General features: G+C 40.3%; 1 protein-coding gene across 3 annotated transcripts in view; it reads right to left on the reverse strand.

Moving 5' to 3' along the window:
• Positions 1-21,001, reverse strand: part of LOC146678791 (LIM domain only protein 7-like) — a 31,438-nt gene continuing 10,437 nt past the window's right edge. Inside the window, exons 8-29 of one of the 3 annotated variants that reach the window (XM_085403089.1) lie at positions 20,810-20,963; positions 19,960-20,107; positions 15,518-15,577; positions 14,623-14,791; positions 13,766-13,902; positions 12,580-12,760; positions 11,783-12,379; positions 10,797-11,111; positions 9,185-9,299; positions 8,366-8,527; positions 8,097-8,275; positions 7,920-7,983; positions 4,812-4,837; positions 4,577-4,684; positions 4,399-4,482; positions 3,923-4,116; positions 3,695-3,739; positions 3,363-3,415; positions 3,108-3,279; positions 2,815-2,997; positions 864-966; positions 1-580 (exon numbers count right to left, since the gene is read on the reverse strand). In XM_085403089.1, the coding sequence (XP_085259215.1) occupies positions 536-580; positions 864-966; positions 2,815-2,997; positions 3,108-3,279; positions 3,363-3,415; positions 3,695-3,739; positions 3,923-4,116; positions 4,399-4,482; positions 4,577-4,684; positions 4,812-4,837; positions 7,920-7,983; positions 8,097-8,275; positions 8,366-8,527; positions 9,185-9,299; positions 10,797-11,111; positions 11,783-12,379; positions 12,580-12,760; positions 13,766-13,902; positions 14,623-14,791; positions 15,518-15,577; positions 19,960-20,107; positions 20,810-20,963 (3,294 nt within the window). In that variant the 3' untranslated portion in view covers positions 1-535. The remainder of the gene's footprint in view (positions 581-863; positions 967-2,814; positions 2,998-3,107; positions 3,280-3,362; positions 3,416-3,694; positions 3,740-3,922; positions 4,117-4,398; positions 4,483-4,576; positions 4,685-4,811; positions 4,838-7,919; positions 7,984-8,096; positions 8,276-8,365; positions 8,528-9,184; positions 9,300-10,796; positions 11,112-11,782; positions 12,380-12,579; positions 12,761-13,765; positions 13,903-14,622; positions 14,792-15,517; positions 15,578-19,959; positions 20,108-20,809; positions 20,964-21,001) is intronic. The other 2 variants (XM_085403104.1, XM_085403097.1) reach the window with 2 other exon arrangements.

The following is a 21,001-nucleotide window of genomic DNA, read 5'->3' on the forward strand; positions in this document are numbered from 1 at the left end:
CACTTTATTTACAAAGACATTTCAATTAAGAGGCTGATTTGTATGTGAGACAGTCATACATCACACACACACACACACACACACACACACACACACACACACACACACACACACGAGATTTACCCCAGTGTGTATTCAGTGACATTACAACAGAACAGAAAGTGCTTCAGTACACGTTAAAATTCATTTCCATACCAGAGTTACACGAATAGCCTCAAGAAATAGCTGATAATTTTAACACGGCACACGGATCTGAAGACACTAGCATTAAGATGAAGGCGTAAATCAAACAGTTCCCATCATATCTTTATTTCATATATTAAATCTAACTTGGAAATAAATTAGCAGGAGAAAGGTGGTCAAACGAGGCACCACTTATGTCATTTACAAAAAAAAAAAAAAACAGAAGTATAGGTTCTACTTTGCCAAAACTCTATATAAAGTTTTACCGATGCTCAGGAAGTAGAAGCTGTGAATTGGCTGCGATTTCCTCTGTACAGCATAGCTTTGCTCAGAGACCCCCATGCCACTGTATTTACTCTTCAATCTGGAGTACAGCAAGCTGCTCACATGGGGGTGACTAAAATGCAAGTAAACATGGTACCTTGAAAAACAAGTTTTTAAAGGTGTAAATATGTGACATCTTAAACACATTTTAAAGTATTATAAGAAAAGTTAGCTTTCAGTGAGTGATGGGTAATAATTCCAGTTTTTCTACAGAACAATAATCAAACAAAAAATGATTTTATAGACTAAGTCATACATAATGCAATGTTAAAAAAAATGAAAAAGCAATCTGGAAGGTTAATAGAGGGACAGAAACTAAAGTGTGATGTTCATGTCTCACAATGACCAATACTTACACCTGAGTTGGAAATAGCAGCGTTCACAGAAGGGCTTCCTGTTTCGGATTTGAACCTGGGCTCCATTCTCTCTTCCTCCGAGATGTTGATGGCAGCCCACGCACTGAGGGGAGGACGGGGAAGTGAGAAAGGATTCAGGGACCATCTAAGACAAATCCAGCCGAGCTGTGACGTGGGTCTTTAGCGTCTAAATTATTTCACCAGACGGTCCGCCACCCGAGCACAGGATAACCAAGCTTTGTTTTGCGTAAAAACCCCACAGCATATAAATATCACAACAAGTGTGATGTGCATCTGTGACTTACAGGGAGGTAGAAGTGAAATTGCTTTTACATCTACATGCTAATGAACCAAGGCCAGCTAAATCTAGGGGTCCCCTGCCAGTGAGACTTTCACAGCAAGGATCTAAAAGCAAAGCAGGACAGCAGGTTGGCTTCTTCCACTATGCGCATAATAAGTAACTGAGAAAATAATGACAAACATAACAGTGGGCTTGACCACCACCCCCAGAAGCTTCACAGACAAAGAGACAGACTGGCTAATGAAAATAGATTCATGAAAGTGATAGAAACACTCCTCCTAGCAGATGCAAACTGATAACTATGATTGGAAAACAGACCACAGACATGAGACTCCTGCCAACCTCACAAAGCAAGTTGCAGTCACATTAGTCTCAACCCTAAAATTTTGTTCAGAATTAACCCCCAAAACACATACAGGGTTCAGTTATACTGGGTGTATGTTTTTCTTCTCTTAAATGTTCATTTTAACTGGGACCTGTTATGTTAAGTAGGGCGCAAGAATAAAAACTGAAAATTTGAGTAGAACTGAAAATTTGTATAAGTCATGTACATATTAGGCCTCTGCATAAAACACGTCATTTTAGCGCCTCTCCCTTTAAATCAACTTTCTTCTGATAGGCTGTCCCTCGCAAACAGATTCAAACAGCAGATGGGTATGGCTTCTGTTAAGCCAGAGCTGTGTGCTTGATATCACCATATTAAGATATACCTTTTATCATATCATAATATCTATCATAAATCTATCATATATCTATCATATAGATGATAGATACCCAGATGAGATCATAGATTAGAAAAAAAGGGGTCATAAATCTAAAGTTTAGAGGAGTCTGAGCATTTAGCTCACAGGGATAACTTGCACATGTATGCATATCTAAGTCCGAAACTTTACCTCTTTAGAAAAATATAAAATAAAATATGTGCATCTACCATAGGGCAGAAAATAAGAAAAAAATTAAAATAGATCCACTACTGTGGTGGAAATCCTACACTCCGGCAGTATTGAACTTTAAAGTTCCAAAATTATGAGAACTTTGGTCAACACATAAGAAATCAGGACCAAGTCTCTTGTCTTGCAGGGGCAGCTTTCTTGTCTCTTGCCTACAGATTCTGCAGCATTGTATGCAGATTCACAGAAATTATTGCTAATAAGTCATCATGTGTTTTGTGCATCATTTGCCGTTTCCATTTGTTGTTGTTCCATTGTTGTTGCGTTCAGAGTTTAAGTGACTGAACTATAAGAAAATAAGTTCCGTGTTTCTATTGGCCAACCATGAACTCTGATCACATTTTAACTATAAAAAACTGAAGGACCTCATGTCAAAAATGGAATAGTTTCCTTAGAGATGAGGAGCAGTTGCAGCTATTTGCAGGTATTGGAGCTATTGTGACTGCACCTTAACCCAGGTAAACCCTCTCACCTGAAAACAGCCAAGGTGGAAGTAGAGACTAAGGGCCTCTATGACCATAGCTGGTCTACTACCAAGGATACGCCCACAGACAGAGCAATTCCTCCTGCCATTGACCATCCTGGGGCAGGCAAATGGTAACCAAGTAAGGCCAAAAATGTCTGTAAAGACCTTTTTTTTTTTTTTTTTTTTAAGTACATGTACAAGAGATGAAAGCTTGTAGTTTACATAGATGTGTACCTGGCCTGATGACAGGACTGTATGTAAGGATTTCTCAGGGATAATACTGATCCAGTGCTGTATCGCGAAGAGGCATTCCTACTCGGTGTAACGTAACCTGCAGCAGCCGAGTGTGGTCGAGGGTAACTATAGATTGAGGATTGGGGCTGACGCAAATTATCAAGATTATCCAGAGAGTCATATCTGCAGGTAAGAAATCACAGTAGTAGAAGAACAATTGGAAACACACGGACTGAAAAACAGGCCATTGGGCAATGAGTCCAATCTTAAATGCAGCTTGGCTGAGGTCTCACCTTTTCAGAGGAAGCCCAACAATCATGGGATCCTTGTAAAAGCTGCTGCTGCGCTGACGTATCCAGCTGTTGTCAGTCAGAAGCTGAGTCCTTTTCTTCATCTCCTCTAAAATCTGCTGCCTTTCTTTCTCAGCCTTGGCCACAGACAGTCCTTTTCTTTTACTCTGATCCCCTGAACAAAAGCACGTTGAACGGGTTAGAGAAGTACATCTCCAACACAGAAATGGATAATATAAGAGGAAGAGCTAAACTCACCTCTAGAATACTTGTGAGGCCCAGCTAATACTGGGGAAGACAAGGACTTTGTCCTATGGGAACAAGAAAGTCTGCATTATTCAACCCTGAGAGCAATTTTTAATTCAAGTCCACAATATTTTGATGTGATTTTCTTTTATTTCTTTTAAGAAATTGTGCTTTGAGTCAAATCAAGCATTTGTTAAAAGTGTTTTTCTCTAAAAGAAAAAAAAAACAATTATCTACCTTTATAATAGCTTAATTTACAAAAATCACTGAAGTGGTGTGCAAAACCTGGACCTGCGTGACTAAAACTACAAATACAGTGGAAATTGGACCAGGCTTGATCTGACCTGTGTGCAGGGGACAGCTGAGCAAAGCCACATGAGCCATCAGCCCTTAGGTACAGCATTAGCAGAAATAAGGCCCAGCAAAAGCAACAGGAGGCACAGCAGAAACAGCAGTGATGATGATTAAAAAATGCTTTAGAATGTTTTGCAGATGAGACTCTTTGTAATAAACATGCTCTTTGTACCACATGGATAAGAGCAGCATTAAGAAAGAAGCAAAGCTTTATTTACCAGTCTTGTTGGGCAACCATCTCATTCTGCACTTCGTGTGCATTACTTTGCCGTTTTGGCCCCAACAACTCTTTCAGCTTTTCTCCATCAGTGCTCTGCTCTTCTTCTCTGGTTTTCTTCGGCATTGCATTCTCTTGCTGCTGGGTCCTGGCGAGGCCCACATCACCAGAGGTCACCTCAAAGGTTTTCTGGCTCTGAAACATGAATATTGTACGTGTAGAGTATTTAGAGAAAGAAAAACAATATAACACTGATAAAAGTGAGCAAAATAATTCAGTGCGGTGTCAGTGTCAGAGCTGCTGACTGAAAATGCAACATTATAGTGTAACCAGTGTAATCTCAAAATGTAGTAAAATGTCATACATTAGGATCTTTAAAAAAAAAAAAAAAACACAAAAAAAAAAACTTCCCTTCTTTGGTGCCTTATTAAGGAAAAAACTATTATAAAAACTGCTGTAAAATGAAAGCGACATTACCCCTGAATTCTTGGGGTCTATTACATCTCGTTGGTCTCTTCGCCACTCTGCCTCCAGCCTCTCCTGGTCCCGCTGATATTTCTCCTAAAAACAAAATCCAAAAACACCAGAGCACTTTAATAAAATTGAACTGAACTTCAAGCATATGCTCCTTAGTTCTGTTTGAAAGAGGCTTCACCTGTAGGAGGCGCTCCTGTTCTTCCTGCCACTTCTCCTGTCTCCTGCGATCCTCCTCAAGGTCCCAAGACCAGCTGGATGAGGGGGGGCTGAGCGATGGCACCTGGAGCTGGTGATGCACAGACAGACTGTAAGTTCAAACGTGATCACACTGCAGTACATCAACTCTTTAAACACACGCAGGTGACATATTTCTGACTGTGCACATCCTTTAATCAAATAGTACAGAAACTTACATCAGATATCGCAGATTCTGACCCTCCTGTGAGAGAGAATAATAGTTTAGGACCTGTTTAGTGTTTTGTTTTTTCCTAGAGTAGAGTAGCATCATGCAGGTCTAAACAGACGCAATTACTGGGGACACATTAGAAGATTAAGGAAGACTGGAGAAAAATGTAGTGGATATTTGATTTTGTTCCTGCTTCAGTCAGGAAAGCTCTGCTAGAGGCCTTCATCTGGCCAATCCCAGACAAGCTATATAAAAAAAAAAAGAAATAAAAAAAAGAAGAAAAAAAAAAGACCCAAACCGGTCACTGAAGACTTACCAGTAGGACTGAATTAAACACTTCTCACCACTCATTCAGGATCATCACTCTCCAATGATCAGGGCCAACATGCCGACAGTTTATCAAAATTCAGCACACTATTCTGCTAATGTATCCCCAGCTAAAGATGCCGCACTGCAAATTCTGAAAAAGCTGCTGCAGAACAAAGCCTCAAGAACTTGTAAATGCAAGAAAGGTATCACAGTGTGCGGTAAAGCAAGTACAAATTTGATGCGTTTGCTTGATGATGCAGCATGACACACAGTGGGTCTTTAGCATCGCAACAGCAGCTACACACAGTGCAAATATTTACCACATAAGTACACCCACGAGCTGAATCCTGCACAGCCTGAAGAGAAAAGCCATCGTAGGACACACAGAATCATCAACAACCACAAAGGACAGCAGAGGATATCAGTCTTCGTGCCAGAAAGTTACTGATCAAACAATGAAAACAACATAAAGAACCGTTGCACACAGTGGGCTCTTCTCATTTCTCTGTTTTGTGCCTCCTCATCTCCTCCGCCTCCTGTCTGAAATCAATTCCAGTGTGTCATTATTTAGGGATGCCTTAATTTCCAAAATGCATCTCAAGGAGAGAGGAGCCAGGAGAGAGGTTGCAGGTTGCTGAAGGGACATATGAGTGAGGAAGTACTCTCGATATATTTAAAAGAACCATCATGATGTACCATGGGTGGCTGTAGCTCAGGTGGCAGAGCAGGTCAGCCACTGACCAGAAGGTCGGTGGTTTGATCCCAGGCTGCCTCCTGGCTGCATGACAAATATCTTTGGGCAAGATACTAACCCCGTGTTTGCCTACTGGTCGTGGTAAGAGGGCCTGGTGGCGCCAGTGTCCGGCAGCCTCGCCTCTGTCAGTGCACCCCAGGGCAGCTGTGGCTACAATGTAGCTTGCCGTCACCAGTGTGTGAATGTGTGTGTGAATGGGTGAATGACTGAATGTAGGTCAAAGCGCTTTGGGGTCCTTAAGGACTGAGTAAAGCGCTATACAAATGCAGGCCATTTACCATTTACCTTTGGTATATGATTAAAGTATAGAAGCTGCCATAAAATATAATGGTAAGCTTAAACAAAACAGACATCACATAGTTATATGAAGGGGGGGGGGGGTTAAAAAAAAAAGTTTAAAAACTTTCATAGGACTACATACAGACCTATAAAAAACTAGGAAAAGGTCAGCAGCAGCAGATGTTGGTGATCAACTGCACTTGTTTGACGGATAACCAGCACGTGTGAGCACCTTTACAGAAGCAGAAGTTTTGGCAGTTTGCAGGTCTGGAGCACTGAAGTGTGCTAACACAATGCCATCATTTCCCCAGAAGTGAACATCCCAGTGAATTCACCCCAAGGTCAGACCGTGCAATGCTCCGAGAAAATGCAAAAAGCCCAAGAGATGCATCTTCAGACTCTACAGGAGCTGCCAGGAGAAATGCTCTCCTCTCTAAGAGCAAAGCTTCCAAAGGTTTGCAAAGCTGCATCTGAACAAAGCGCACGATTTGTGGAACAATGTCTTTTGGACAGACAAGACCAAAGTGGAGATGTCTGGCAACAATGCACAGTGTAACATTTGGTGAAAACTAAACGCATGAAAACACACAAGCACATCAGCACAGAAGGATGGCGTGCTGGTCTTGTTTTTCAACCACGGGAGCTGAGCACCTCGCAGTCAACGAGTTCACTCAACTCTTCTAGAGTCAAATATGAGACCACGGCCAAAGAAGTGTTGCAAAGGCCTGGTCAAAGTCCAGATCTTAACTTGATTGAGAGGCTGTGGTCAGACCTTGAGGGACCTCTGCATAAACAAACGCCTTCATACTTAAGTGAACTGAACCAATGTTCATCCACAATGATTTGAGAGACCAATATCATCCCCAAAACGATGAATTCAAGTTTTTGCTGCTTAAGATGATTCTAAGCTACTGAATCATGGGGCTTTCCACAGGACTTTATGCGGTCCTGGAAAACCTGTTACATAACTATTCATCTGCAATGACTTCAAGATGATGGCTGCAAAGCTGCATCATTGTCATTTTGTTAAATGCCTCAAATTCCTGACCCCTTCCTGCACCTGATAGGAACTAAGAGGAAATCAATGCAAAAACTGAGAAATGAGAGGAGATCATCTTAATATAGGCTTATATTTATTGTGGTCTCTATATTTTGGACATGATCAGTGCCGTATCTCTGTGGCTGTTTGGTTAAAATTGGCCAATCACTGTGAAAAGCAGTACAGTCTGCGCCCCTGCCCTCAGTTCTTCTGCGATTTTTCATGAACAAACTGTACAACGAACAGCAATTTATAGAAATCCTTTAATAGCTGATTTACTTTGGTGTAATTTGTGGTTACGCTGCTCTGATTAAAGCACTGCTATAAAGTATAATAGACTGATGTTATCACAGTGGTTATCTAGTAAAAGGCAATCAGCTAATCACCATGCATCTTTTGATTCCTTATAATTAGCGTCTCCTAAATATTCTTTAAAAAAAAACAAAAAAAAAACAAGCATACTAAAAATGCGTATTTAATTCTAATGACAATTCAAACCAAGCCAAGCACCAGCCACCGAAGCCGCTTCACATGAAGTTCAAACTGCCATTTTACCTTGCTGCCTGAAAAATTCTGCCCTCCTTTTCTGATTTTTTCTAATAATAGTACTACAATCTACATGAAGAGGAAGGGTGGACAAAGTGAGAAATTACACATATTACACCCGAGTTATTTTTAGAGGAAGTGTTTTTTTAAAATATCACTGCGATTACACACTTTATGCTTGGTGTTACCTTTATTTCTGGTTGTCCCATGTGTCTCACAAAGTTCTCCACCCATGACTTTACCCTGCATCACCTATGCAGGTGAAAAAAAAAAAAAAAAAAAAAAGACACCACAAACTATAAGAAGAGCTTTGATCTTTTTTTTTTTTTTTAAATTGCTGTGATAGCTGCTAAAATAGTGCTCACGTTGTCTGTGTGCCCATTGCTTTTGAACCCTTGTGTGACTTGTGTGTCTGGAAAGGCAGCACTGTTGGCATGGTGATCAGGGCACCCTATCAGGACAGGCGAAGAAGCAGCAGTCAGATTGAGGGTCACCCTGCTCTGGCCTGGCTGGCTGTGATGAGTCCCCTCGCCGGTGCTCCAATCTAATTAAAAACAACTAGCTATCAACTCTAAGACCACGCTAATAATTTCAGGAAGTGGTAAAACAGAGCCGCTTTTACTCAATATCCTACCCTTGTTGCCATAGCGCCGAATGTCCATGGTCAAACTGCCGGTTTGCAGGGCAGATGACATTTTATCCCTCCACTGGTCTGAGTTCATGTGTGCCACCGCAGCTCCATCGACGGCCACGATCTCGTCGTCGACACGCAGCTGGCAGAGCTCGGCTGGACTGCCTGAGGGAAGAAATGAAGAAAGATGAAAACGAGTATGGCATAACATGAAAAAACGAAAGTGCCAATTCAGAAATTATTTGCTTAGCATGAAGTGAGAAACGCAGTAGGAACTGTTCCTATCTGAAAGTGGGCCACTAAGCAGCGAGTAAGTGACACCTCTCTCATGTCCAATTCATTATTCATGGTTGCGTTTTAAATCACTTTGGTAGTTTGATGCTCAGAAGCCCTCAAATACTGTAAAACTCCTAGGTTAAATTTTCTCTTCCCTACAAGTAACCGTATACATAATTACCATGTTCAGAAAACATAATCAAAATGTAGCCGTTTTGACATCTCTCCCCCTCCACCAGAATAAAAAAAATAGCTTTGAAATTCTGCACTCTTCCCCTTCTGCTGCATACAATTTCCCTCATAACAAAAATCGACCCACTAACAAATTTGATGCCTTTTTAGTCTGTGACCTGAACTGTCAGTGTCATCTGTTACCGTTTTATTCTCTAAGCGCTAACCTGTGAGAGCAAATTTCCTCTATAAAAAGCAAAAAAGAAAACATCTGTCACTGACTTGTTCCTGTCTCACACAAAGATGCTAAATGTAACGTTCTGTTCTTGTGACAAAACTTCAGCACTCCAGAGTTACATTTAACAAGAGTCTTACCGGGCTGAATGAGCTTAACTCTCACCCCCGTCGAGTCCCAGTGAGTATGGAAACCAAAGTCAGCTAGACTGTTGGGTTTAAGAGTAAGGCTCACTCTCATGTCACTGTGATCCACCTGGAAACGGAAAAAAAACACACACACACACACACACACACACACACACACACACACACACGTGTAAAGGTGACACCGTGTGATCTAATGTCGAATGCTTCCTAGTGGAAATTAGAGACTTGAGTGGCCCGCTACACAAATATAGTAAGGAAGGGATAAACTGAATGACCAGTTACGGTCAGAAATGCCATATTAATGCTGCTTTAAGTTTGAAACACTGTAGTGAATGGTAATTTAAAAAAAAAATAAAAATAAAAAAAATAAAAAGTAAGGGGGGTGACCTTAGAAGTTGTCATGACAACACCATTTAACCTTATCTAATGATATAAATGACACCAGTCTACAAGTCAAAATGTCTGAACATAAACATTTCCCAATATTCCAAAATGTTAATTTTCTGGTCGTCACTGAGCTTATTTAATGAGAACAATCATTCATTACACCTTACGATCCCTCTCCAAGTGTCTAATTTCATGATATAAAAGACGGATGTAGCCATCATGGCTGTTCTCTACATCCCATCAAGCCCCATTTTAAAGCCTTGGGATGAGCAGTCTCACCGTTGTTTTTTGGATAGATGCAAAGAGGAAAGTGCACAAGTGTGCAACCTGTCAAACAAGTCATTAGCCAATAATCATACCACAGATAATTCTCAATTTTTTAAACATTTTTTTCCTCCCAAGACGACCCAAAATAAGTCAAACTAATTTTGGGTCAAAAACTCCGCAGGAAACTGTTTACAGAGGTAAAGACAGAAAGCTGCTTTCCCAGACATCTATAGGACCAAAAGTCTTTCTGCAACCACAGCTTTTGCCACCTGGTGGCTTTCACATGTAATGCAGGTTTAAGATGTTTCTGCATTGGCTTCATTGTCTAGTGTAAAATTGTGACCTTCCAACTTGGACAAAGATTGAGGAAACCCCCAGGAGCAGACTGTCAATGCTCTAGCTCTGGGACAGTGAAAAAACAAAACAAAAACAACAACAAAAAGAAAACCAAAGAAACAAAAGAGCCGCACACATGCAGCTGGTCAGGCCCCTGAACTAATGCACTTTGAGAGTGGAAACTGGATTTTTCCACTGAAAACTGCTGTTAGCTTTCACTGTAGCCCAGGTTCATGAAAGTCAAGTACATTCGATACAGAAGCTGATGTTTGCTCTCTGCACAAGTCTGGGGTCCATAGTGTAACTACACAATAACTGCAGGGGGTCAGAAAGTGACGTTGAGGGAGTGATTTGAAAATGGCAGCAGCTCTAGAACTGGTCCAGAGCCAGCCAGTTTAAATCTGATTTTATATTATCATCCTCCTCATCCTTTATTTATCCAGGTGAAAAGTTTAATTGAGATTTAAATCTCATTTCCAAGTGAGACTTGGCCATAGGGCAGCAAACTTTTATAGGAGTTTGTTTCATTCATTTTTTCTACAGAGCAGTGGGTAATCACATAAATGCCATTGATTTGATATGATCTTACAAGTTCAAAAATACTCCAGCATACCTTTGGAAGATCTGTGCTTCCATCAGCTGAGAAGGTCAAGCCTCTATTTTGACGAGACTGCAGATTTGAATAAGGTTGAGGCAGTATCTGGCTTTGAATGGAGGGTCGATAGTAATAGCCACTGCTCTGAAAGGAGGTCTGGCTGGAAAGATTGGAGCTAGTCACTTGCTCTTCCTGTCCTGCACCAGTCTGCTTCCCCTGGTTGGTCTGATACGGACCGCTCAGCTGGGCGGTCGCAGTCTGTCTTTTCAGAGATGGTGAAGATGGAGAATCCTCTCTCTCACTGTTCAGCAGCACACCCTGATTGTCATCTACCTGGAGATGAAGAAAAACAAGATGTGCTCAGAATCTGCAGCGCTGGAATGTTAAAGTAGGGCCTTAAAAATGTGTAAAACCAGCAGATTCGTGAGAAATGTGTAATCTGGGAATGAACTCCGCAGTGCAGCAGCACTTCTTTTATTAATGAGGAAGGCAATCAAAACAAAAGGTAACAAGTTAGCTCAAACAGTGTGCACAGACAGACACATACATACACAATGCTCTCATTACACCAACTTACTTAAGCTTATTAGGCTGTCTTAACAAATCCCTGTACACCACGTCAGACACTAAAATGCAATTTAGCCAGAAAAATAACAGGCTGACTGTAAAATAATGTCAGAACGACATGTTTTTCTGTTAAGCAAAAAATTAAATAACACTTTTTTTTTTTAAAGTTTGGATTTAGACCCAAGGTTTCCTGGCATCCATGTTCATCACCATAAGCATTTTCAGCTCTTATAATTGCCCAAACATGGTTTTTAAGCTTGATCAAAAACCTGAATGAATTGCAGGTTTGACAGTGACATTGTTAATATTTAAACTGAGTCAGCTGAGGAGGAAGATGGGTGTTAGGCTGGATTAATGCAGTTAAATGGATACGGTGTGATAAAACCAATCTTTTTAAAGAGCAACAGGGCCACAGACGCAGCAACCAGTGAACTCACATTGTACATCCTGGGCAGTGATGACACTCTGGACTGCTTGGTCCCAAAGGGTCTGGCTGTGATAGCAGAAGAGAGACGGGATGAGCCCTCAGACCGACGGTAACCACGGGGAAGGCTGGCTGAGCCAGACCAGGAAACAGTTCTGGGCAAGAACTTGTAGACGCCTGGAGTCTGCGGGGCTGTGCTTTGCTCTGCTGCTGCTTGCCAAGAGGACTTCTGTCCGTCTTCCTGAGAGTTGTCGTTCTGATGCGATAAATCCTCACCAGCAGTTTTAAGCTCCGGATGAACATAAAAAAATGCTTTTCGTTCACTAGACATGGATAAAGTGGGACTTTTGTTGCTTTTAGAATTTGTGGTCTCGTTCAGCTGTAAAGCTGTAAAATGAGTGGAGATTTGGTTTGTAAGGCCATTTTGTGGCTGGGAAAGTTCACAGGTGGACTGGAAAGGAGCTGTGCTGCTCTGGGATTTCACTTGGGTTTGAGAGATCACAGGAAAGCCTAGAGAAGGCATGCCAACTCTTGCTTCATCTAAAGCCGTGGAGGCAAAGTGGATCTCCTCTCCCAAGACTTTTCCATCAGGGACAACCACTGCTCCACCCTGAGAGGAAAGGGCCAACAATGAGAACAGTTATGCCATCTGGCAATATAATAAAAACACCTAATAGGTTATAACACTTTTCACAACTCAGCTGTACTCAAGAAATTTTTTAAAATCATAAGCATTTTTAATCCCATTATTAAAACAGTGTGTGGTGCTCATTAACATCAGGGAGGTAAAACTCAATAGTGTAAACCTACTTGAGCATGGGTTGAGCTCTGGGAGCTAAGAGGAACCGTGGGGCTGAAAGGTGCCTCGGTGGCATAGCTGCGAGCCAGCAGAGCTCGAGTATGTGGCCGGAGATCAGAGCTTGATTTTGATGGAGAAGTTGTTGAGTAAGGACGAGGCGCTGTGTTCCTGGTCCAAGGTGACTGCTGGTATCTGGGGTATTAATATGCAGGGGAAGAGTAACCGAAGGATTACAGGTAGCAGAAAACATGAAGGAAGGACAGGCATCACAACTCACGAGTATATATACAGTTATAAAAAGGTACAGTGCTGTGAAACTGTATTTGACCTCTTGATTTCTTGCATATGTGAAATGTTTCATATCAAACAAATATTAATATAAGACAAATATAAGCAGAGTATGAATAAAATGAATTAAGGTTAAATGAAAAGTTATCCAAGCCTACTTGGCTCTGTGTGGAAAAAATAGTTGCCCCCTAAATCTATTAACTGGTTGTTCCGCCCTTGACAGCAAGAGCTGCAATAAAGTATTTGTGATAACTGGCAAAGGGTCCTTCACATTGCTGCCCACTCATCTTTGCAAAATAAGTTTCATTCAGTCACACTGGAGGATTTTTGTCCTGTTTAATATTATTTAAGAATGAACTTTGACTAGGCCACTCCTAAAGCTTCATGGTTTGTTTTGGTTTTTTGAGCCATTCAGAGGTGGACTTGCTGGTATGTCTGGATCACTGTCCTGCTGCATAACCCAAGTGGTTTTGAGTTCTGATGGTCGGACATCCTGCTTCAGGATCTTCTGGTAGAGAGCAGAATTCATGGTTCTATCAATTACAGCAAGTCATCCATGTCCTGAAGCAGCAACAGCCCAGTTCAGTGAAACTGAAATCTGCTTTCTGAAATAAATGCGATTAATCACAATTCATGATTTACTTTTTCCACACAGGGCCAGCTTTGCTATGATAGCTTTCTGCCCTTAATAAATTAAATTATTAAAAAAAAACCTTTTGTGTTTATTCAGGTCATCTTTGTCTAATATTATTATTATCTGATCGATGATCTGAAACAAATAAGCCAAAGATAAATGAATAAAGAGTAAAAAAATTCTTTCATGCCACTGCAAATAGCTGTACATTAGGCATTGTTTAAAAATATTTAAGAATTTATTCTTTTTAAAAACCAATTGTAGCACAAACATACTTTAGTTTTGCTTCATTCTTCTCAATAGTTGTCACAGACCCGTTGATCATCTTATCCATTACATGCTCTCTGTCTTGTGATTTAGTTCGAAGTTCAGACTTTGTGCTCCTACGACGGGTTTTCCACTTTTTCAAGTCCTGAAAGAAATGCACAACATCAACCAACTACACCACTGCCTGTGTACTTATCAAAAAGTACCCCCCCAAAAAGCCACTTCAATTTAGACCACATCTGCATTCTTGGTTTACAAATACAGTAACTATTAACCAGCATGAGTATATTCAGATATGCTCTTAACACACGGAGTTTTTTGATCTCTAAACATTCAACTATTTTCCACTTTTTAAGAGATGATTTATCCAAATTTCAGGAGCAAGACGACCATATTATTGCTAAAACCACTTTCTAGATGGATGCAAACTGCATTTCGTTGCCTTGCACTTGTAACGTGTCCAATGAAAATAAAGTTGATTTTTATTCTATTACTGCTCTACAGGCTGTTTTTTTATTTATTTATTCTATTAATGTCATGCCCCACCTTCTTACCTCTCAGGTTTCTCCTTAGTACCCGAGGACCTTCCCAACTCAGGAGCTGCTGTCAATATTCTTACTCCATTTGCCATTCTCTTACAACAAGTGTCTAATTTAGCGAATCTTGAATTTGTAATATGAAGTGTCAAAAATAAGCTTTAAATTTCAACTTATAAGAATACGAAAGAGGAGTCATTTAAATGTGCAGAAAAAGCAAAATGTGAAGATCTACAATTACCATCTGATGACAAAAATGCTCAAAAGCTTCAAAACACCAAACGGACCGTGAAAAATATTGCTGTGTCAGCATTTATGCATCAACTTACATCCTGCCACTGAGCTTCGGCATCCTTGGCAGCAACGCTACACTTCCTTCTGTTGTCTTGATTCCACAGTCTTGTCAATCCGGTGTCCTGACTTTCATCATGACTAGTGTTTGCATCAGGAGCCTTTCGCACAGGGTACACCATGGGGATGTCACTGAGAGATTTGCTCCTGGTTCAGACACACGGGAGGCAAGGCACTTAAACAATGATGGATGACATATGATTACACTGCAGCTTCATATTGCATGAAAGTGACACTTCTGAGCACCACGTAGCAGGGTATGCATGATAACAGCCACATTGCTTGCATGCACACGCACGCACGCACAGCACACGCTTACACATGTATACACAACAGGGTGCAGTTCTGCCAGCTGTAGCAGCACATTCTGCAATGAAATGACAGAATCCTCAGCGAAGTGCGAGCACGAATGTAGCATGCCAGTCAAGCAATGCAAAAGTATTGAAAAAAAAAAAAAAAAAAGTAACAGATGTTGCTGTCTGGATAACACAACAGTCATGACTCATAACAGGTAATAACACTGCTCTGGGCAACAGAGGATGTCATACATGACATTCAAATAACTTACAGCAGCATTTAGAAGGTGGTCTATCAAAACAATGACATAATCTGATGGGAGGAACCAAGACTGATTACAAACAGTCCTGTCATAAATTCCACTGTCAAGCCTGTGCCCAGAAAATTAATAGAGGTGATGTGCACCACACGCTCCACCTTCATGAAAAGGGAAACTATTCTGGTGGCATTATTTTGGTTCTTTACAACCTGAATGCAAACAAAAGCATACCTGGATGAAGCAGCAATAAAGCAGTCACGTCAAAGCGGCCTCAAACATTTTTGCTACGATTTTATGTTTAAAACTTTGGAACTTACCAAATCCAGCCAGGATTGACCTGAGCTGGTCTCTCAGGCTTGACCTGGGTTTGACTGGCTCTAAAGAACCAGAGAAACAGATATGAAGACTGAAGAACATTGTGTGCCTACATGTAGTGGACCTGGTTTGATAAAGCATCCAGCAACATGCTGCATAACATAAATTAAAAAAAAAAAAAAAAAGTGGTCAGGATAAGAGGTTAGACCACAAAACACAAAGAGGTGCTGTATGAATGAGACCATGTTTTTGTAATACACACGACTTCAAGACCACAGCCACTCAAACCCATCTCACACACACTAACACACACCAGACAAAATGTTTTTGTACTGCATATAAAATACTCCACGCAGTTTCTTGACCTGTGGCATCATACTTTATTTTTCAAAAGCGATGACATTCACACAGTAAACTGAAAAAAAAAATAAAAATAAATTGAAGGCACAGCTCATGTTATAAAGAATGTGAACAAACTAACAAATGCATCACTCAGCAATGTGGCAGATACAACATTTGGGTGGTTTTAAAAAAACCAAAACAATGATCTTGATAATTTCATACAATAAATGAGAAAAACTGTGCATGTTTTAACATCTTCTCATTAGCTGGATATTTGTAAATGTGTGGAAAGGCTTCAATCCAGTTTGTGGTTAGGATTGTTATGATCGTGTGCTTGTTATGTACGGCTCTTCAAGACAGCTGCAAAAGTTCAGGCTTGTGTTCAGGCTTCTGGGGCTCTCCAGATACGAAGTCAACGTCAAACTCTTCTGCAAAAGCCAAGGCTTTACGGCTACAGTCAAAGAAAAGAACAGCAAATATATGAAATGTGTGCAACACAATTAGCAGCAGACCTTATAGACACAGGTCTTACAATGAAGGATTAAAAACGGGATTAAAAAAAATATACACTGCAAAATCATAGATCAGCTTTAAATTACATTATTATTCTTGCAAACTACTGCTAGCTAATTCCTTGTGCTTAGCAAACTAATATTTAGTTTGCTACAGCTGCCATTTTTTATTTTAGCATCACATCTTCATGTTAGAGTTTAATGTAAGTAAAAACTAAGCTCAAGCCAGTAAAGGCAGCCATTATTTTATTTCTGCTTTGCAAAGCAATCCATGAATTATTTCCAGCTTTAAGTAGTACAATACTGCAATTCTACCATTGTTTTGTATTAGTTTTAAGCATATTTCTTTGTTAACACTGCTTTGAATGATAAAAAGAGACAGACCTCAGGCGCTGCATTTTATGATACCAGGGACGTCTTTGGGAGCCAAGGTAGATCCTGCGTACACGAACCTCCTCTTCAGGTGTCCAATATTGGGGTAAGAAGCGGTCATAATGCAGATTGGCAGATGTCTGATGAAGTGTCTGCTGCATTCGTCTAAAATGCAAGTCGTCTAGCACTGGGTCTGCCTCAGTATAATCATCCTCGGAGTCTTCCTCACACAGAGCTTGCAGGAAAAGTTCTTCAGTGGCACACTCAGGAGAACAGATAGTGAAGTGGCATTGAGGAGACGGAGGGGCATCTGCAGTGCTGCAGTAAACAGTGATATATCCAAATCTACGTTTAGCCACAGCCAATAGTGATCATAGATAAATCAGCTGGAATGAGCTTGAATGGAAGCGGCTCCAAATTTTACCAAGCAGACATTTGATTAATGCCTAAAAGCAAATCACTCTTTAGTTCTTGAGGATATTGTTAGATTTACAAAATTACTTTCATTGTTCATGCAGTGAACATGCTTTTTATTGTGGCCAAGTAAATAGTAAAGCAGAGCATTTGCATCCATATTTAGTTTCAGGGGGAAAAAAAAAAAAAAAAAAAAAAAAAAAAAAAAAAAAAAAAAGACTGGCACAAGCAACAACCCGTGGAGTCAAAAATAATGTTTAACACTACAGTTCCTGGAGTGAGCCTGACTCCAAAGATGGGTCCGTGCCCATCGACCTCTCAAGTCTGACGTCATTAGCGATTTCGCTCTTTTCAGTGACAAAACTCTTCTTGGTTCCTAAGCTCAAACACTGCAGCACCACTGAGACTTAAAGATGTCCTAAATTCGCTCAGTTTCAAAGTAAGTATCAGAGTGGATTCATGACATTTAATGGAGTTTGAAGTTAGCTTCCTAGTTTCCATGTAAAGATGATATCCTGCGTTCTCACTGTGAGATTTCTGGAAAACTAAAACATATGGCTCTGCTATCACTATGGACATAAATGGAGACAAACCTAAACTAAACCATTCGCTCGCTATGAAAAATTCCTGATCTTCAGCTTCATGTACCCATTCAAATCTTCATCAGCTTTAGTGATTCTTTTTTGAAGCATTCAAACTTTTGGTGTCTGGCAAACTGTGAGCACATGTGCTGTAGTTAGATTGTGAGATTTTAAACCCTAAGCTTAAATATGCCACAAAAACAGTGCTAATAAAAAGCCAGAGAGGCCTATTAGCTTATTTTAGGGTATTGCTTATGTTAAATAAAATAAGATACAAAGCATTTTTTTTTTATTTTTTAAAGACAGCCTTAATAAACAGAGTAGGCCTTTATAGAGGATGTCTCCCTTTGTGACAACTGTACTGTGGAGGTCTTATTAAAAACAAGTCAACCAGTTTGGAGAATTTCACTCCTCAAAACTTAGTTTCAAAACTTCTCAAAGAGTGGATGCTATAAAGCAAACTTTTGTCAGTTACTTCGTACCTATTAGCTGAGGCTGTGTGATGCATGTATAAAACATCCATAAACTATACGCTTTATAGACAACCATGGCTTTTAATAGCCAACATGGTGATAACCCAAGTGCTACAACTGAGCCTTTCAAATGCAGAATACAGAGGGCAAGTCTATGAATTAGCACAAGAACATAGTTTCAAGCACAGAGGTTCCATCAGGGCAAGCAAAGCAAACTGTGCTTTCCCTGTGAGTTCTAACAAAAACACCACGCATCAGTTAAAACCAAGTGAAAGCAATCTCCTTTTACCTCAAGCAGCACTCTGTCAAAACCTTTCATCCAGTTGCTTCCATCTTTACATTACTGCCATCTTGTCGCCACAGTTGGCTAAAGTATCTGGAGGGGGAACAACTCCACTTGCCTTCAATTTCCATGAAATCTATAACATGTCTTTAGTCTATGGGTGTGTCTGTGTCCTGTTAACAGTGGACTGAGCAGGGAAACAAGCAGCTTTTTCTTGTTTTTTGCAAATTGAGGACAAGCTGCCTGCGGCTCTGCTTTCGTTGCTTTTGAGATCAGCTACCATTTGCCTGTTGTGTGGAAACAGCTAGCATTAGCAAGTAAACAAGCACTTATGATAAATTCTCTCTTACTGATACCCTTGACCAGCATCCAATAAAAGATCATTTTAATCACTTCTTTAGCAAGCAATGCTAATGGAGGGGGAACATGGCTCCTGCCATGTCTGATTTAATAAAACAGGCAAACTGAACAGGTGCTGGCTCCACCAGCACTTTCAGATTAACATGTATGACATCTCTGCTTGCCCTTCTGTAAAAGTCACTGCACATCAATGATTTAAACCAACACTCTTGTCAAAGACTACAAAATGTAATTTACTCATAGAAAAATCGGATCAGAATTTATAGCAAATGACCCGTGTTGATAGTTTGGGAACTGCTATCATGAGAACGCAGAGGTTCACTTGCCAACTGACCCTTTGTGGTGACGTGTTACCAAGTCTGGTGCTCATCTCACACGAGCACTCAGCCACTGCTACACTTTGTTCATTAAAAAGATAAGTGAGTAAAATCACTAGCAAGTGTGAAACTCGAGAACCCAGCTGATCTTTACTGACAAGGAATTTTAAAAAGTGACAATATCCAAGCTCAAAAATAATCCTTAGAAGAATAATTTAAGTTGTAACAGACACTTAAAAAAAATAAAATAGGCAATTAGTCTTGACAGTGACGTTTTAAACAAGTCTAGCAGGCAAAGAACAGCTTAAATACCTTGAAAACAATAACCACCTTGTTTGTGTCATACCAAAGTGACTACTTGTGATGGCTGTGCCCATGAATGGATGCAGACATTGTTCATATTGTTAATTGATTTGGATTAGGGTTTAGTGCGAAGGAAAAAGCACTCAGCTGCAAATTAGAAACTCCAAACTGTCGGAAACCAAGCAGCCTTTAACAGTTCTGACAAGTGTGAAATTCAATCCAAACCGAGCCTGAGAGAAAAACAACCCAACTGTATTCCACTGACTGAACTCGGGATCATATTTAAGGAATCCGAACTCCAGCTTCATATAAAGACAGCAGTATGTTATTCTTTTAATCATTTACATTATGCACTCGTCTTCATATCACACATAAAATAAGCAAGAAGTTAGAAATATAAAAGCTATTTTTTGAAAGGTCGCCTACGGGTAAGTTAGGCAGCAGTTTGTGAGGAATTTTTATTTGGTCACAGAAACGTCTGGAGCACCTGGTAAACTGACTCGCGAAGCCACTTCCATTCTCCTCTGGTCCTTGTTTTCGTCTGAGTAGTGGGACATAGCCTTTGTTTTGATGAGCTGTCACCTGCTTGTTTTCCATCTTGAATACCTGCTCAGCTTCTGCGTCGCCTCCAAAACCTAGATATCACAGAGACACAAAAATTACCCCAAAAATATACATTTAAATGGGGGAAAATAAAACATGTATGAAAGACAAAAGCTGAACTAAACCTCATCAAAATACAAGGAAGGTTATACATCAGAAAAAAACCTTTCCTGGATGACTGAGCCGTCACACAGTCAAGCCTTTAGGGAGTATCAGGGCAAGTATTTAACCTCTCCCATCACACACACACAGTTATCACACCAGAGTGCAGAATCCATCACTGACATGCACTGAGCCTGACATAACACTTGCAGACCAAAAAAAAAACAAAACTTGAATAAAAGAGCAGCAGGTCAGAACTTTGCTGATCCACCAAAATGACATCGATTAACAGTATTAACATGGAATCCCCCAAAAATGTGTTATTATAAGTTTGTGAAAACACATTTTTGGGGTACATTTCTGTCACTTTAGCAGTTTCAGGCTGATCTTACAAGGATAAAAAAAAAAAAAAAAAAGTTTCACTTTTGCAAAAGTTTCAAAAGCAGTTAGTGTAAAATTAATGAGCAGAGTTACATTTCAAAAACAAAAGACAGCAATAAAGGGGGAAAAAAAAAATGCCGTCATCAGCTATAATCTCCATAATCTTTCCACAAATTGCAGTGCTGTGTCAAAATATTTAGCAGAAACGAAACAGATTCCTTCACACCCCAGTCATTGTATCACAAATGTACCTTCAAGATTCGGGTGCAGGGCCTGGGAGTTAAAGGAGTCGGTGCTGTCTGCAGAGTTGCCTCGCCTGTAATTTTTGTACTGACATTCCTCTTCTGGATTTTGGCACAAACTATCGCTGCTGTCTTTCACAGGTACACCACCCTCATCTAGAGCCTGGAGTAGGAAGGGTTAACAGAAGTATAAAAATAAAG

The sequence above is a fragment of the Rhamphochromis longiceps genome, linkage group LG1, assembly GCF_057381845.1.
Source record: "Rhamphochromis longiceps isolate RC_006_pf linkage group LG1, R_longiceps_female_GT1.1, whole genome shotgun sequence".
Taxonomy (NCBI): domain Eukaryota; kingdom Metazoa; phylum Chordata; class Actinopteri; order Cichliformes; family Cichlidae; genus Rhamphochromis; species Rhamphochromis longiceps.